This window comes from Leptinotarsa decemlineata, unplaced genomic scaffold (genome assembly GCF_025532065.1).
Source record: "Leptinotarsa decemlineata unplaced genomic scaffold, Ldec_3_MD MMD2_P_RNA_scaffold_9, whole genome shotgun sequence".
Classification (NCBI taxonomy): domain Eukaryota; kingdom Metazoa; phylum Arthropoda; class Insecta; order Coleoptera; family Chrysomelidae; genus Leptinotarsa; species Leptinotarsa decemlineata.
The window spans coordinates 14,225,472-14,244,678 of record NW_027412536.1 but is presented as its reverse complement, the minus strand read 5'-3'; the positions used below and the strand labels follow the sequence as shown (position 1 = coordinate 14,244,678).

Genomic DNA, 19,207 nt, shown 5'->3' with positions numbered 1-19,207 from the left:
TGTGTTGTTTTTCCGGGTTATATAAAAACACCACAAGAAGAACCTAACATCAGTTACACCTCTCGAAGCGAAGCAGCAACTCGTCTTGATAATGCCATCTGAGATGATGGCGAAACGTCGACTATCGAATAGTACACAACGGATGAACATCCGGAAAAACAACACATCATATATATATATATATATATATATATATATATATATATATATATATATATATATATTCTATATAGAGTTTAATTTCTACAAAAATATTCATAAGACGTTGTATATAAAATGTATTTATTTTCAGACAACGAAGTATATTGATATATTCATATGTAGTTACTTCGAATGTCAGTTGAACCCTGTATTATCCAGAATAAGTATTCCCTCGAATAAATATGCTGTTTGTAAAAAAATTGAAGAAGCGATTATTTGTATTTGTATTTAATTCAGTAAGTAATTTTACAAAATTCTGTACATGCACAAATATAATCTAAATATTAATAACTTAGAACTTACAATAGTTGAATGTTTGAAACATTATTTGTTCGAATGCGGATCGACTCTACATAATCTATATATTCTATATAGTGTAGCACAGATTGAGTTGTTCTAAAATATCTATAGAGTAAATAAATATACTTATCTATATACAAAACTATAATAATAAAATTTATTGTTACAAATTTTTCATTCACCATCAATTAATTGAGCGAAACTGAGATAAGGTTGGTTTCTCTCCAATTTTCTACTAGGTATATCAAAATCAAGATTTTACAGTACCTCTATATGAATTTATTAAGGACTAATATTCATCCGCAAATATTTTTCAGCTTTATGTAGATGAATCTTTCAATTACAAAAAAATCAATACTTTTGTATATACACATCGCCAAAATTGTTAGACCCCCTTATGTTTGTCTTAATGAGACTCTATTATTATAAGTCAAGAAACGTATTGCAATCAATGTATTACAACCAATGCAAATTGGCTGAATTTGATTTTAACTGAAGAAGAAAAATAATATAAACGAAAAATAGTGCTTATTAAAATGATTACCAGAATCTGAAATCTGGTAGAATGCCATTTTAGAGCTAAATCAAAAATGAATTAATATTTGGTGTGTCAACTTCTGTTCTGTATTAAGGTGTTGACTCCCCTATTCATGGAAATAATAAGGGCGTTAATAGTATCCATTGGGATGTTATTCCATTCGTCTTGGTCCGTGAGTGCGAGTTCCTGAAGGACGATAGGAGGATTAATTCTGCTGTTCATTTAACGAAATGCCACATGTGTTCAATTCGTGTCAATTCGTGTCAAATTCGTCACGCATTTATGTGTGACGAATTTGTTATCCACGATAATCTTTGAATATTCTCAATCTCTAGTGCATTTTGAACTCTTTTCGTTCGACGAGGCCTAGCATTGTCATTAATGAAAACGAAATTGGCTCCAATTTTATTTCGGAGTGGATACATAACGGGTTGAATAATGTTTCCAACATTTGTCATAGTGTCTGGAATAGAAATAAACTGCGTACGTCGACCAGGCATTATGCATTCCCAAAACATTACTGATCCTCCTTTTGGTATGGAACGACTTCTCTGGCAAAAAATAGTCTTTCATGTCGCCCAGGCCTACTTCAAATTCTGTGTCGCCGACTATCACTGACTAAACCAAATCTGGTTTCGTTAGAAAAAAGGACATTTCGCTATGGAGCTAAAAGTCAGTCTCTGTGTTCCCATGCTCATTGTAGGTAAGCTGCTATGTGCCTGGGAAGTACGAGTAACCTGGTTACTCTTCATCGCCTCCTGGATCGCAAACTGGCTCTAGCAAGTCTCCGCTGTATCGTGGTACTGGAAACTAATCGGCACTTGCTTGAGAACAAACAAACCATAAAACGCTGAGCTTGTTATGGTTTGACTCCGATGTATATATCCTGCTAGATACCTAGCTTCTCTGGCGTTAGTTACCCTAGGACATCCAGTTCCACGTCTCCAATCAACTCTGTTAGTTTTCGGGTCAAATACACTATTCGGATAATTAAAGCATAAGGAATCCTTAGAACTCTTTCACACGGAGAGCTTCACGTCGCACTCTCCCGAGAGAGAGAAAGGCTCTTAGTGCCAAAATGCAACGAGTCCAATGGGGCTTCCAGGCGGGAGATGAGAACGCTCACGTCTCCTGCACCTCGAGTCCCCTTTCAGAAAGCAATGGGATGAGTGAGGGTTTCCACAAGAGGAATGAAAATGGCTCTCCCTCTCTTCCCTAGTCGTCAAAGTTTGTGCCGACGGTAGAGAATGTATGTGACAACATATCGTGTGCGAACCATTCTGTGAAGAACTTAAAAGGCTTCCGGTGTGAATGAGCGGTAGGTAGTTGTCATAAACGCTCCTATACGGGAGCGAGAGACGTGAAGCTTCCCGTGTGAAAGAGCCCTTAGTCCAACCACGTTCTGATGATTTGGCAAACCCTCATCATGTAGAGCCACTATTCTTTCTCTAAGGAACTCTGAAATTCTATTGCCAGGCATACTTGTAAAAAGAACACAACAACCAATTAAGCACGCTGCATCGATATGAACAACTTTTCAAACATTGGTATCTAAAATTGAAGGAGATTGTTCTTGTAAACATTTTTGGATGCCTAGCACCGATGATTGAATGTACCCATGATGAATATTTCATTTAACAATTTATGAGGGGGTCCAAGAATTTTGGCAAATTTTGGCGTGAACAATTACACTATCGCCGTAATGAAACCGCGGATCTGTTTACTTTTTCTCGATGTCGTCTATATCATAGAAGAACTGATCCTCAGGAGGTTTTTGCTATAAAATAAAAAAAAAATATTTCAGTGGATTGAAGGTATTGGTTAAATAAAAGGTTCTCCGACTTATAATAGTCAATGATTTAAAAAAACTATTTGATAAGTGATTTTACATATTTCTTTAATCAAAACTTATGAATGTCTTTCATTTATTACGTTGTTTTCCGACAAAAGAATATCCAATTCCGGCAAAGGGAAAGGGAGGATCTATGGTGGAGATTACCCCTTCTGTCGATACATTTTAAATGAGTCTTGTTATACAGGGTGGAACAAACCACGAATGAAATGAAAATAAACGAATTGAAATAAAAATAAAATAACCTAAAATATCGTGTTAGTGAAGTATCATGGCAGTAGTAGTAGGCACGGAGTATTTCTACTAGGTTAATAATAAAAAACTAATATAAATTCAACAGCAATTTATTTTTTTATGATAACTTTCCTAAACGTCATCCTTCAGCTTCAATACAGCAACGTCTTAAAAAATAAGTTTTAATTTTCGAAAAGCGCTTGTGTTTTTCCTAAGATTTATGTCGACTCATCTTAATTTTCATAGCAATTCTGTTTGAGAGTTCAGTGCATAAACCACGTCTTTGTGATACCCCATGAGAAAAAAAATTAATATGGTACAAATCTGGTGAATGTGCAGGCCAGCGAATTGGCCCGTCAAGCCCAATCCGCGTTCCCAGAAAAGTTTCATTCCAGTGTTTTTTACTGCTATTATGGAATGAAATGAAGCACCATCCTGTTTGGAAAAACATGTCTCTTCTTCTCTGACCCATTTAGAGCATTCTGTAAAATACTTATATTAGTTGAATTTATCCGAAGTTCTCCGTTTACAATTTCCCATCAAATATTGACACTGAGTCGGGTTTGAAAATTTTATGGTGTTGCTACATGTGCTATGATTCGTCTGTCCGAAGAATTTTGTTGAAAAAGTTTAGATCTTCTGTAGAGGAGACCGGGGTTGGAAGTCATATTTTTTATCTTTTGCATTTTTAGAGTCTTTTTTAATAAATTATCAATGATATTTTTATATAAATAGATATTGTTTTTATACTCTTTCAAAAAGAAATATTCCGTATTTCTCCAACATCATCAATAAAGGAAATATAACGATTCTTATGGAAAAGAAAAAGTGTGACTTTTAACCCCGGGCAGGGGCAGGTAGTCACATAGGGAACTGAGGGGTATAAAAAACATGCAAATGGATATTTTCATTGAAAGTGGAATACTATACGCAATTAATTATATTCAAGAAGAAAAAAAAGTGTCTCATTCGCTCAAAATGAAAAAACTGGTAACTTCAATATCTAAAATGTTATATAAAACATTATATCTAGTAAGTCTAAAATTCAGTGAATATTCGAATTCACAATTATGGTAAATGTAATCTGGTAAATTTAACGCAGTTTTTCGAATATTTTTGGGAGACGAACTGAAATAAATACTTGGAGCCATATAGGTAAGTATACAGGGTGTTCGTTAAACACATGCTAATATTTAAGGAGGTAATTCTTAGACCCATTTTAAGGAAAAAACGTCCTATGGACGTATGTCCTAAACGCCTTAACTTTTGAGATACAGGGTGGCAAAGTTTTTAAAAATAATCAGTTCTTTAATAATAACTGAGATAATTTTGTAGACATCTTTGGCATATTTGGTACATATGTTCCATGCCTCAAGGCGCATTTTCTGATGTACAATTTTCTTAATTTTCTCTGCCAGTGGCGTACGTACGAGTTTTGAAATGTATATTTTTGGCGAAAAAAATACTACGCCACTGCTTTATCTTGAATTAAAGATTATTTTTAAAATATCCATACATTTTTGAGAACATTTGATTTGTTGGGTTTTCTTTGTCCGACGCATGGTTTTCGCTCAAAAAATTAAAAATCGCTTTACTTAAGGATAAATTCCCTAAAATTCTGATGCGGTATCGTGCATCGACTGAAAGCAAACTAAGAGATCAGATTTGTTGCAAAATAATTGAGGATCTAAAAGGTATTTGTTTGTTGTCAGATGCACTGTTCTCAATTAAAATTACGTCATAACGCAGCATCGCTTAATAATTTTTGAAAACATAAATTTAGTTATCCTGGAATAAATGACGTGTAGCAGAATTTATTTACTGCACCTCTTGGAAATATGGAGTTTGTCGATATGTGATTTCTTTCAAAGATTAAAAGCAGAAAAAAAAGCGTACCCACCATAGCAATAAAAAACGAATTCTCTGTATGTACAAACGTCAGTAGCTAATATTGATGTTGGTTTAAAGTGAGGTGTTGGTGTTGAAAACTGTCACAGCGCGTTTTGATTGACTTTGAAGTTATTTTGGTAGTCTTCTGTTTTTCTGAATATCGGTAAATATGGTAAATTATACGAATGCGGAAATGGCGCAAATGCATTACGTATATGGCCTTGCCGATGGTAATGCAACAAAAGCCAGGCGCATTTATCAGGAAAGATATCCTAATCGTGCCTTACCAGATAGCCGAACCTTTTCAAATATTCATCGTCGACTTGGGGAAACTGGTAGTTTCAAGAAAGGGAATCCGGAAGGTAGACCTCGTGTAGTAAGAACTCCTGAAATTGAGGAAGCGGTGCTGCAAGAAATTGAGGAACATCCTGAGACGAGTACGAGGAAGATCGCTAGAACTCTGGATATTTGTCATCAAATTGTTTGGCGTGTTTTGGTTGATTTTTTGTTATACCCATACCATATTTCAAGAGTGCAGGCATTACTCCCCAGAGATTTTCCACAGCGTGTGAACTTCAGTCAGTGGTATCTACAAAGTATTGCACTAAATCCGCAGTTTGAGACACACATTTTGTTCACAGACGAAGCAATTTTTTCTCGGAATGCCATTCAAAATTTCCATAACAATCATGTGTGGGCTGAAGAAAATCCCCATGCAATAACCGAAACCCATTTCCAACACCAATTTTCGGTTAATGTATGGGCAGGAATTATAGGTGATCATCTAATAGGCCCATTTTTTCTACCAGGACGCCCTAATGGTCGTTCTTATTTACACTTTCTCGGAGAAGACTTACCTGGGTTATTGGAAGATGTGCCACTTGCGTTAAGGAATCGAATATGGTACATGCACGATAGCGCCCCTGCTCATTCCAGTGTAATTGTCCGAAACCATTTAAATACAGTTTATCCTAATCGTTGGATAGGTCGCGGAGGACCTCAGCAATGGCCAGCAAGATCCCCCGATCTCAACAGTTTAGATTTTTTTTATGGGGTCACCTTAAAACTCTTGTGTATAAAACTCCCGTTAATACTTTAGAAGATTTAAGAGAGCGAATAGTTGCCTCGTGTGAAACTATACGAAATACGCCGGGAATATTTGAACGGGTGCGTAATTCCATGCGAAGAAGGGCGGAAGCATGCATACTAAGTGCATGTGGCCACTTCCAATAATTTTTATAATCAGTTTTGGTATTATTACTGATTAAGAAATTTGTGCTATTCGTTTAGACTTACTGTCACAAAATAAAATAAAACTCGTTTTTGTGAAAAATTTATTTTTTTGCAGATTATGTTTTCAAATATTATTAGGGAATTGGTAATGCGTTATGAAGCAATTTTCAGATTCTCATTCATTTTATAATTGATGTATTTTCTTAATTTGCTTTCTGTCGATTTTTATTTTTTTGAGTGAAAATCATGCGTCAGACAAAGAAATACCAAGAGATCAAATTTTCTCAAAAATAAATGAGGATTTTAAAAATGATTTTATTTTGAAAAGAAAGCATTGGCGTAGCACTTTTTTCCCAAAAATATTCAATGCGAAACCCGTAGGGATGCCACTGTTTGAAAAAATACAAATTTGTGTACATCAGAAAATGCGCCTTGAGGCATGGAACATATGTACCAAATATGCCAAAGATGTCTACAAAATTATCTCAGTTATTATTAAAAAACTGATTATTTTTGAAAACTTTGCCACCCTGTATCTCAAAAGTTAAGGCGTTTAGGACATACGTCCATAGGAAGTTTTTTTCTTAAAATGGGTCTAAGAATTACCTCCTTAAATATTAGCATGTGTTTAAGGAACACCCTGTATATTAATTCTTTCTTCTATTTATCTATACCTTTGATAACCAATTTTTTTATGGTATTGATAATACCGTGTTGCCTATCTCTTCGACAGTGTATTTTTTACAAAACAGTTTCAGACTGCGATATTAATTAATCCCAAAATATATCGTGTTGGTTGTCACATGTGACTACCAGCCCCCATCAAGTTGTGACAACGAGCCTTAAAACGCATTTCAAAACATAACCCTCGAAAATAACTCTAAATTAATATTTATTCACAAAAACGTATAGTGATAATATGAACCACAGATATCTCATAAAAAATACATGAAATAATATATATCTACGGAAAATTATAGTATACTTATGAGACTCGACACTAATGCACAAAAATTTATTTTCGCCGTCCGAAAAAAAAATTTACAAATCTCACTCGCACAGTATGAGCGTCAACTAAATGGCGTTAGAATGGAGCAATTGCTATTGCTATCCTTCGATTTTGTTCGATAAACTCTTTCGTTCGTTCAATTTTTCAATATGGCCGCTGTGACAACCACAGAAAACTATTCGTCCGAAAGAAAACAATTCGCTTTAAGGTGCGTATTTACAAAAAAAGCGAGCACGAGCGAGCATGAGCCAGCATTCGTGTATGTTTGCTCGTGTTCGCTCGTATATGCTCGACATATTGATGTCTCGTCCACACCAGAGCTAATATCTTCAAGTTCGTAATCGTAGTTGATCCATCTACTTTGTGCGAGCACCTTTTGATGTTCCGCCTTCTTCTCGATCTTTTCTGAACGCGAATAAGCATACATTCGCTCGCTCGCTAGCCCGTACTCACCAGACGATTATTGATGCAGAATGCTCGTTCACTCTTGTTCGCTCGTGCTCGCTTTTTTGGTGAATACGCACCTTTAGGTAATTCGCCTCCTGAAACTCTTGGTTACGCTGAATGTTATAAGCGTGATATCCCTTTGAAAAAAAAACCAATAACAAGTTGTGCTGCAAGCCATCGATGGAGTGTGTGATTCTAAAAGTTTGGGTTCGCTGGGCGTTGAATAATCTAGGTATCCTGATCTGCAGCGCAATGCGATGTGGTGTTTTCGGGCGCTTTGAAATAAGAATAAAAAAAATCAATTCACCTGTCTTCAGTAGTGGTATTCCCGTGCCCGTAGAAGGATCTCTTGGGACTTCGTCCACAATTACGTCTCTTCTATCTGAGTAAACCTTCATTAGATCGAAGTCCAGCAACGCATCCAGCTGGTTTATCAATCTTAGGGAATAAGCAAAAGTGCTTTACGATGATTGACACTTAATTTTTTAAGGCGTTGTAGGCGCTGTATTGTAGCAGTAGAGCGACATTACAAACATTTGTGATAAAATATTGGCATTGAAATTGTATTGACTTTAATCTGGAATAAATACGCCGTACCACTGCTGCCTGGTTTTGACATTTATCTATTCGATTTATTTTTGGTAAGCTTGAAACTGAATTAGACTTAGTAACGACGAAATGACAATAATAATTTGTTCCACATCAGATAATCTACCAAGACAATTTCCACCTCAGTACTTTCGAAAGTCAATTTCAGCAAATAGTGGCCTACCTATTAGATATCAATTTTTTGTGTTATAAAGGAATATATAAGAAACTGTGGATTTTCATTTCAAATTTCTTATTTAAATTTTAATTTTTTTTCAACTTGCATTGATGTTGAGAAGCTGATTAATGTTTTGCGTGGAAGTAAAAATTATTAGGATTATGTTTCAAATAGAAAATTCTGAAAAGCAATTGAAACAATTGAAACCAAAATTGACCAAAAGTTCTCTACGAAATCATAAAAAAAATTCATAAGTCGAAAACTACAAATAATCGGATAAGATACATTGGATATACAGGGTGTCCCTGGACTTCCTCTTTTCCTCTCGGGAATGTATAGATGGGGTCAAAATATCACCAGTACTTCATATAACTTTTTTTTCTAAAATCCTTCGTTACCAAGTAACGGGCCCTCGAAGTTACAAAATGAAAAATGTTTTTCTTTGATAACTTTTCAAGTGAATATTCAAAATCATCCAAATTTTGGTAATTGACTAAACAAATGAATTCCTTCGATGAGCTTTCATGCAGGAGTCAGTTGTTTTGCTACAAAGTCAGGAACGGACTACCCCCGATGGTCCACACCCCAAAACTTTGAAATGACAGATATTTTTCAATATTTTACAACAAATTAAGGTTACTTGGACAATTTTATGAATAAAAGTACTCGTGTGGAAAGTCGATCGGAGCAACGAGTCTTGATAAAAATGTAGTTTCACTCGACGACATCAAACCCGCTCGTCCAACATTATTTGAAATGAATAATTATCAAAGCAGAAATAATAATGATAACGTTAATTCAACAACATTTATCCTGAGATGTCTACCATTATTCGAAAATATTAGTTTTTAAGGAAAATGGAAATGATAGGTAAAATGTTCATAACGAATTTTTATAATGCAAACACGTTTAACTAACGAAACTCAAGAGCCTCAAGAGCAAACAGAAATGAAAAATCCGCTACAGAAACTGCTCGATATGACCACCTTCTCTCTCTATACATTTTCTTAGTCTGCGAAGTTACCCTCTCTGTACTTGAAATAGCATTCCAGGGTCTTTTCGTATGGCTTCACAATGTAATGTTATTCTATTCAACAATGCATCTCTTGTGTGAATAGGTGTAGCGTAAACAAGGCTTTTTAGATGCCCCCACAGAAAGAAATCCAATGGATTTAAATCCGGAGACCGCGATGGCCATGAATATGGCCCACCTCTACCAATCCATCTATTGTGGAAAATATGGTTCAGATGGTCACGCACAATCAAACTAAAATGAGGAGGAGCGCCATCATGCATAAACCACATATCTCTTCGGGTTTGCAATGGAACATGTTCCAAAAGTCCATTCAAATCGTTCTGAATGAACTCCAAATAACGTTCTCCATTCAATCGGTCCTGTAGAACGAATGGTCCTATAAGATGGTTTCCTATGATACCAGCCCAAACATTCACGTTGAATTTCCGTTGGTGTTTGGTTTGCAATATCCCATGGGGATTTTCTTCGGCCCATATATGGAGATTATGAGAGTTGATAACTCCATCTCTACTGAAACCTGCTTCATCAGTGAATAAAACTCGATTAATAAAAGTCATATCCTCTCTTTGCCTATCCATGAACCAATTGGCATATTCCAGTCGTGCTGGAAAATCTTGAGGTGTCATGGCATGTACCTTCTGGATGTGAAATGGGTGGAGCAGTTGTTCCCTAATTACTCTATGAATAGTGGACTTGGATGTATGGAACTGTTCTGATAGATTTCTGATGCTCATTGAAGGATCATCAGCGACGGCTTCCAAAATATTTTCCTCCAATACAACGGTACGTACAGTCCTAGGAGCGCCCTCACCACCTCGTTTTGGCAAAACTGTACCTACAATAATATCGAAATAAAACAACGTGCTCAAATTAATTATCAATTATTCCATACCTGTCTCCCTCAAGCTGCGATCGACACGCTCGAATGTTTCTATGAATATTGACAATACAATGATAGTCATATGACAACGCACCACTCAACAAAACAAAATCGCATTCCAGTTTCTCATTTTTTATCAAAACTTTCTAAAAGGTTTTTTTGTCAACATCTGTGAAAGAAATGGAACATAATTATTCCCTGGATATTTTTCACCTGATCATGTGCAGCCGTTTTTGTAGTTCATTCGTTTGCTTTTTATTAGTATAGTAAATATTTTTTCCGATGTGCGTTTTTTCAGCTAAATTTAGATTCGTGTTAAAGAATTTCTCCCATAAAATTATAATTATCAGTGAAACTCCTCAACAGTTTAGCTGTGAAGAAGAATTTGAAACATTCGAATGTTGAGTTTCATGAGATTCAGATAACTGATCAACACGAAACGTGATTATTCCACACGTATTATGTACATACAAAATATGGAATGAATTCGATATTTCATAGTAGAGTAGCTTGTTAGTTTAAAAACACCACGAATCTACAGAACTTGATATTTCTTTTGAAAAAATATATGCTATCACAATTGTGACTTAAACTTCCATATAGGTACTGTACTTTTTGTTTACGACTTCATTTTAGCATACTTTGTATTATTCCTGTTATAAATGTTGTTGAATTAACGTTATCATTATTATTTCTGCTTTGATAATTATTCATTTCAAATAATGGTGGACGAGCGGGTTTGATGTCGTCGAGTATAACTACATTTTTATCAAGACTCGTTGCTCCGATCGACTTTCCACACGAGTACTTTTATTCATAAAATTGTCCAAGTAACCTTATTTTATTGAAAAATATTGAAAAATGTCTGTCATTTCAAAGTTTTGGGGTGTGGACCATCGGGGGTAGTCCGTTCCTGACTTTGTAGCAAAACAACTGACTCCTGCATGAAAGCTCATCGACGGAATTCATTTGTTTAGTCAATTACCAAAATTTGGATAATTTTGAATATTCACTTGAAAAGTTATCAACGAAAAACATTTTTCATTTTGTAACTTCGAGGGCCCGTAACTTGGTTACGAAGACTTTTAGGAAAAAAAGTTATATGAAGTACTGGTGATATTTTGACCCCATCTATACATTCCCGAGAGGAAAAGAGGAAGTCCAGGGACACCCTGTATTTGGATACGCCCTTCCTCGAAATCAATTCAGGTTAGAATCCGCCCTTGAATTCCGGTCGAAATATCCTTGGACACGAAATGGATGTCTATAAGATACCCCTCAACAATTCAACAGCAAAAATTCTCATTGTTGAAGGGAGTCACTCACATTAAGCAATGAGAGTGCAAAACTAGGTAGGTATAGTGAAGCTGTACGACACTTGCCCATGATACTATTAAGAGCTCAAACTAGGGCAAGGAAGATAATTTTTTAGAGAAGATAAGTCAACACTGAATGAAAATTTGGTTGAAGATTATTAGAAACGAACAGACAGTGGTGGTGTTGGATCGTGAATGCTTTGTTTTGGGCTCTAGTTTCAACTAGTTTCCTTGCAGGGAAAGATGCAGTGGAAGACAAAAGTCAAATCTCGTTAGGCAGCCGTTGCAGCCTTGGAGTTCCTTATTTATCTTTAATATCAATTTCAAAGTCTTCTTTCGATTACATGGATGGCGTCATCGTAAGGGGAAATAGCATCGCCTTTACTTCCCATCTTATGTTCAGAAAAGCTCAAATACATAAATTTTGTGAAAATAGTTTCGAAATATCACAGTTACTAACCTCAATTTCCTAATTTGTATAAACAAATCTAAAGTAAATGGAACTTCAAACGTTCAAGCCAGTCTCTATATACCTACACAGTAGGTTTAATGGACTGACGCCTATCAGAAAACAACTACTCCCCTGGCTAATACCACGTACCACGAAGGGCGTTGGATTATATCCGACAGGTGTCAGTGCAGGAAGTTTCACAGAAAATGTCCTGCATATGCAATTGGCAATACAACTGAAAGAGTCGACCTTCAATTAAGGAACGGGCACACTTGCAGACCGGTTTCGGGCTTATTAGCCACTCATCAGTGCAAGATAGTGACCATCATCGACCTAAAGTCAATAATATTCCACAATTGAAAATCGGAATTCCTTCAGAGTATTTCATTCCTCTTCCGAAGCTGAAGCGAACATCACAAAATGTCACTCCATCTAGTGGACGAGGTACTAACCAACTGCATATCCGTAATTTGCCCGATTCCTCTGAATAAGGAAGAAAAACTTTCTTATTAGTCAGTGTAGAAACATTCTAGAAAAACTAAATTCAAACAACGAAATCGTTTTTAAAATTTGTGACCTGATTCCGGTGGTTAGGGCTTCGATAACTAATAGAGATAAAAAATATTAAACATGCATGTCTTCTATGAAATGTCATGCTCTAATAAATTTGTGTCATTGAATAGTTCACAAATTGCACTAGAAACTAGATAGGTGGTTTTTGTAATTAAACTTTTACAACTTTATATTCAAGAACGTATGGGATATAGCATATATTAAAAAATCGTAAGAAATTTTATGGTTTGTAAATTTTGAGCATCAAAGTAATGTCAAAAAGTATATTACAATTATTTTGGTAATATCTCATTGTTCAGATTTTAGAGTAAACAGTTTAACTCATTCTGAAGGTATATAAAAACACACCTTATGAATGTTCATGATTTGTTAGAGGTCAAAAGATATTAGTTTTTGCAAACTTTATGATGAAATGGTGATAAAATGATGTAGAGGATTATGAAACAAAACTTTTGCAAGGTGAACGTTACGATTTTTATTTAATTTCATCAATCCTATATTCAAAACGTCAATAAATGAATAATGATCATAATCAAATATTGAATGGTTTTAATGAACTATATATCAAGTCTACCTACAGGTTTCTTCTAACGATTTTGAAATTTGTTTGTTTCTTATACATAGGGTGATAAAAACAGATTATAACTTATGGAATATTTAGCATAAGAACATAAGACCATAAGAAATGTATGAACCTCAAACTGGCAAATAATGAATACCAGAATGATTGTTGTTTTCACTCAACACATATTTGAGTCATTAAATGGTACTTGACAATACTTGATACGGATAAGGTTTATTATGATTTTCTTTATAAGAGGTTTACAAAACCACAACAAGTGTTTCGCTATACAATAGCTTTTTTAATCAGAATTAGCTTGAGAAAGGTAATGCATAACAAAACAGGTTCGCGGTTTTATAACCTTTCATAGTGAAAATTGAAATAAATATTATTAGTGAGTTTTTGTATTTGAGTCAAGTTGAAAATTATTTTCCTTGATTAACTATTTACAATTTACACAACTTTTCACGGAATAAAATCCGAACGGTTGATTTGTTCGAGTCAAACTTGTTGTTAAGACTGCAAGTTTGAAATAGAAATGAACTTACCTCGGCCATTTTGTTCCAAAAGCACTGCGTGAACAGAAAAGACCTTTCACAACTATCTGCTGACTCTATAGCTGTACATATATAAAGGATAAACTCCAAGCTTTCTATTTCAACCTCTGCTTCTTTCAATGAAACTTTTATATCGTGGAGAAGGAATCCCCCTTCCTCATCCATCCAACCATACTTGGTAAAGAGGCAACGTAAAAAACATTTGAAAGCAGCCGATTCGCCAATAACCAGTTTTTTGTTGATCAATACTTCATTAATAGTTCCTGCGAAATGTCAAAATAGTCTGGATTGAGTATATTTATTCGTAAGAAATCAGAAACATCATTAAAACAGAGTGTACCTAGTGATATATATTGATCGAGATTTACTTCAATTTTTCTCCCCTTCTACCCAGGGTTCTTTGGTTCTGTTTTAGTGATGTCAACTAGGATGTCAACTAGTTGCTACAGAGATATAAAAAACTTTTTTAACAACAAGTCACCCTGATTTACCTTTGATGAAATGGATTTGGGTTTTATATCTATGTCTTCCCTCATTTTCATAAGTGAAGGCATAGCGTTCTCTTTTACTCTAAATTGTACCTAGCCGAGTACCATTTATGAAGTTTACCTTCAGCAAGTCGAAACATGCTGTGAGGTATGATGGAAGCAACGCTTTTGGGCAGTGATGTTATCTATAGTTGCCCAATTATGGTGAAAGCTGCTGAGAGACAGTGAACTATTTCTCAATATGAGCTTGATATTAAAACTTGGCTTATTTGTAACAGACGGCCGCTGGAACCATTGTTTACCGTTGATGTTATCTCTGATGTTATCTATAGTTGCCCAATTATGGTGAAAGCTGCTGAGAGACAGTCAACTATTTCTCAATATGAGCTTGATATCAAAACTTGGCTTATTTGTAACAGACGGCCGCTGGAACCATTGTTTACCGTTGATGAAATGGAAATGGTCTTTTTGGTTTGTCTAGTTTACATTCAACGGATTTGTTTTGATGTTTCTATCGATCCTATAGACATCTCCATGAGATGTACTCTGAACTGTACATAACCTAGGCGAGTACCATTTATGAAGATTACCTAAATCAAGTCGAAACCTGTTATCGGGTATGATGTTATCTAGTTGCCCATTTATAGTGAAAGCTGCTGAGAGACAGACAGCGATTTCTCAATGTGCGCCTACTATTGAAACCTATATAGCTTATTTGCAACAGACTGTCGCGGGCACCATCGCTTATCTTTGATCAACGGAGTTTGCCTTCCTCTCGATGCTTTAAATTATTTAGGTCTCTCAAATCTCGCTCAGGAATGTTTTTGTTGGGGAGAGAAGCGTTCAAAGATGTAAGCATGATCCAACCAAGTACCACTGAGAAGGTCTATAGCAGATCGATATAGAGCTCTCTGGTATTAGCTCATGAATAAGGGCGTCTCTGGTGTGATAGTTATTATTCTCTTTTCCAAACAGAACTTATCAGAACGTATTAATAGTTGATACACGGTTTTTAAGAAAACAAGTTCAGTAATGGTGATCTTTTCAAATCCAGTTGCAATTCATTAGAATGTTTGAATTTTTAAGTTTATTAATTTCCATCGCTTTCAAATGATTCAGTTTCAAACCTTTATTTTCTATGTGCAAAATTTCGAACACTTCGTAAAAGATATGATTTTCTTCTAGAAGATGATTTGAATATGTTGAATTTATTTTCTTATTTACATAGCTCGTATGATGTTCCTGGATTCGATTCCTAAATGTTCTGCCAGTTTGACCAATATATACCTAAACAAAACATCCAAATTCGAGAAATCAGGAGTATATAAATTGAAATGTGGAACGTGCCCTAAGGTCAACTTGCCAAGTTTTTATGTCAGTGTTGCCGACATCCGACAACTGCGGTAGCAGAAATTTGGGAAACTAACCTGAAATGCCATCGGAAAACGAATCCACATGTTTCTAGAAATGATATGAAATCTAGAAAGGTTAATGCAGTCAATCTGCTTCAACCTATATATATATATATATATATATATATATATATATATATATATATATATATATATATATATATATATATAATATATATATATATATATATATATATATATATATATGTATATATATATATATATATATATATAATATAATATATATCATATATAGTTATTGTGATTCTTATATAAACAAAAATGATTATTGAATTACGAAATTAGTTAGCTCCAACTATTTTATTAAAGGGGAACTGCTGGAAGGTAGGGTGCAGGTTTCTTTCGATCGTAGCCCGGATTTTGTTCATGTATACGCCAGAGGCCAGATAACGTTCGTCTACGAAGAGAATGGAAAACACGCAGATGATAACTTCTGGAGAAGTTGAGTCAAGAAATATTTACCCACATTATCAAAACAGGAAAAAAATCTAAAAATCTATACAAGTAAATGATGTTGTTAAACTAGTTGATAACACTCTACCGAGGAACGTATGGAAATTGGGGCGTGTAACTGCAATTTACCCAGGGCTCGATGACAAAGTACGCTCCATAGATGTAAAAACTTCGAATGCCAAATACAGACGATTGATAACGAAATTTTGTTTATTGGCTCTAAAGGAAGAGGGGAGGATGTTGAAACTTGTTATTTAGATTTTCAAATTATTTTATTTTTTGGAAACACTGGCGTAGAATGAATCCAAAACAAGCACTTCCCAAACACCAGAACTGCAACACTCTCTTCAAGTTGACGTCTTCAAGTCAAGTAAACAGTCTATTTCTTCTTTGTCGCCCAATATTTTCAAACAATTATTGTTTTTCTACATGGTTCAAACACTTTCAATAAACTTTTGTTATAAATAAGGTTGAAACACAGTAAAACTTGTTGCATAGTTTGAATGCCAAATGTTTTCATTTCCTGTTACGTCTAAAATTTGAGAAACATAATTTTAAAAAGCAATAAATTGAATTTTCTATTTATTTTTTCTGTATCTGAAAAACGTTGTTTAATGCGCCACGCCGGCTGATATTCAATATAACGAATAAATATCATCATTCAAGAATTCAATTGAAAATGTTTCACATCAAAAACGAACGCTTCAGGTTCTAAACACTTATTTTTTTTAATTCAATTTAGGTAATGTATTTCACTACTTACTCATACTAATAGGCGACGTTACGTTACAGGTTTTTATGTACTTCAAATCGGTATTAAGATCTTCAGTTGTGAAGGATCCCACTTGCTTAGAACACGCACATAAAAATAAACATATCGCAATGGAACGCGAACAATGCATTTTGGGAGGTGTAAACTTACAACAAATTTAATAAGATAGGATGAATGTTCACATAAACACCAATTATGAAAGAATGATTATTATGAATATTTGCTACTCATCTGAACTTTTATCTATGTTGCGAAAGGAAGTTGGAGATTTTAAATGGGCGTCATTATTCATTATTGGGGTATTTTCCGTTGAAAATAATATACAACATTCACGATGAATCAGAAACTTTTAGCTCAGAAGTTGTTAATTACTACATACTGCGTTTATTATTTTCACGAAAGTTTGAAAATTCATTAGATGTTCATCGTTGTGCGGTGACATCGCGGTTAATATCTCTCGTAAAATAAACCCCTTTTATTTCAAACCAACAAATATCAAACTGAAGACATTTTCGGTTTTTACTTCGAATATTTCCTACCTGAAGAATGTTTTTTACTAGAATCTACTCGAACGAGATTTGTATGTACGAGCAACAGAAGTTTAGAGATTTTTTTACAAACACTAATCATTATTTTACTTAATTAATTCAGTATTCGTACGCTTCTGGTTGATGACTACACCACTGTAAGTTACACTTACTTGCTTGTAACTGTAACCATCTTCTGTCAAACAAATTTCAAATTCTTTGCCTTCAGTAGCTTCTTATGTCCTAGTCTAATGTGGCATCATGAAAGTTCCTCATCCCTCATAATACCAAAATCAGAATAACGAATTATGAAAAACAAATTTATAATAAGAAGAATAAAATAGATTGCTTCCAAACTTAAGGCCTAATTCGAACTTTGGTTTTCCAGGTTGGGTAGCCGTAGTCTAATGGAGAGATTACGAGTAAGTAACTCTGAACGTTTCCGTTTCACCCATAACTACGATGGGCATCTTCAGCGGTGGTTGGCAGCAATGCGTCACAACTTCCTCGTTGGTAGACGGGTAGACATACTACATAGGGTCTCATTAACGAGTCTACCAACAAGTCGCAATGCATTGCTGCCAACAACCGCTGAAGATGCCAATCGTACGAGTAGTTATGGGCGAAACTTTTGGCTACTCAGCCCAGACAACCAAAGTTCAAATTTCACTTACACTGCAAAAAAAACACAAAATTTGTAACGTTTAATTATATTAAAATTAATATAAATAAAAATAAAAACAACAATAAAAATAAAATATAATCAAAATTGAAATGACTCAAACTCACAAAAATCAGTGTGCTATCAATGGCACAGTATCAATTCAGAAATAAATTCTTTCGTAGAAAATAAAGAATTTACTAATAGGTGGGTCCAAAGTTAGCGTTTATTCGACCCGCCACTGCAAACCGCAAGGATTTATCGTGGTTCAGACTTATTCAATTTCCGACCAATAAGTTAAACTTCTTCCAGATCGAACGGAAACTTTGCCAAACTCATCATCTTCCGACAGTCCCACTCTTTGTTTGATGATTCAGACGACGGTGACCTGTAAGTAGGCCTGTTAGACAACATGTATCATATATCTGGTATAATTTACCAATTTTTTAATAATATACTTCAAAGGATATATAAATACCTTGGAATGGACCATTCCCAGCAGATTTTGGCAGAAGTGTGAAACACTTTTTGCAGTCCAAATATTCAGTGTTCTTTTGTTCTTAAGTTTCATTTGACCATAGCCAACCAGCCTAGATTTTGTCCTCTCTAATCAAAGATTATTTGTCGAGACTTCCTATTGGGGAAAGTCCTTTAGTCCTTTTTGGCAGTTCATTACCAACTTGAACGTTATAGATGAGATATCCACCGAAATTTTCGATTGCGTTACAATCCTTCAATACCGCCAATCACATTATTTTTTCATTATCCATAGAAGACATGGGTGTAGTAGGGCACAAATATCAAATATACACAGTACATAACACTTATGTTTCATGTAAAAGTAATAGATCTGATTGAGGCGCTATTTTGCCTAGTTGTGAAATTATATCAAGGTTAAATTATATTTTATAACGGACGTGTGAGGATATTTTAAATAGATAGTCAAAGCATTCTAGCGAGTTCTAGGAGATTTCGAGAGTTCTAGAGAGTTCGAAAATTCACAGTCTTTTTCGCTTCCAAGACCAAGA

At 34.9% G+C, this 19,207-nt stretch overlaps 1 protein-coding gene across 3 annotated transcripts in view; it reads right to left on the bottom strand.

The window, feature by feature from the left end:
- Positions 1 to 17,204, bottom strand: part of LOC111505896 (general odorant-binding protein 99b) — a 33,146-nt gene extending 15,942 nt beyond the window's left edge. Inside the window, exons 1-3 of one of the 3 annotated variants that reach the window (XM_074170668.1) lie at positions 16,983 to 17,203; positions 13,837 to 14,108; positions 419 to 2,816 (exon numbers count right to left, since the gene is read on the bottom strand). In XM_074170668.1, the coding sequence (XP_074026769.1) occupies positions 2,760 to 2,816; positions 13,837 to 14,108; positions 16,983 to 17,121 (468 nt within the window). In that variant the 5' untranslated portion in view covers positions 17,122 to 17,203 and the 3' untranslated portion in view covers positions 419 to 2,759. Of the gene's footprint in view, positions 1 to 418; positions 2,817 to 2,866; positions 3,608 to 13,836; positions 14,109 to 16,982 lie in introns of those variants that run through there. The other 2 variants (XM_074170667.1, XM_023160789.2) reach the window with 2 other exon arrangements.
- Positions 17,205 to 19,207: the final 2,003 nt, after the last annotated feature.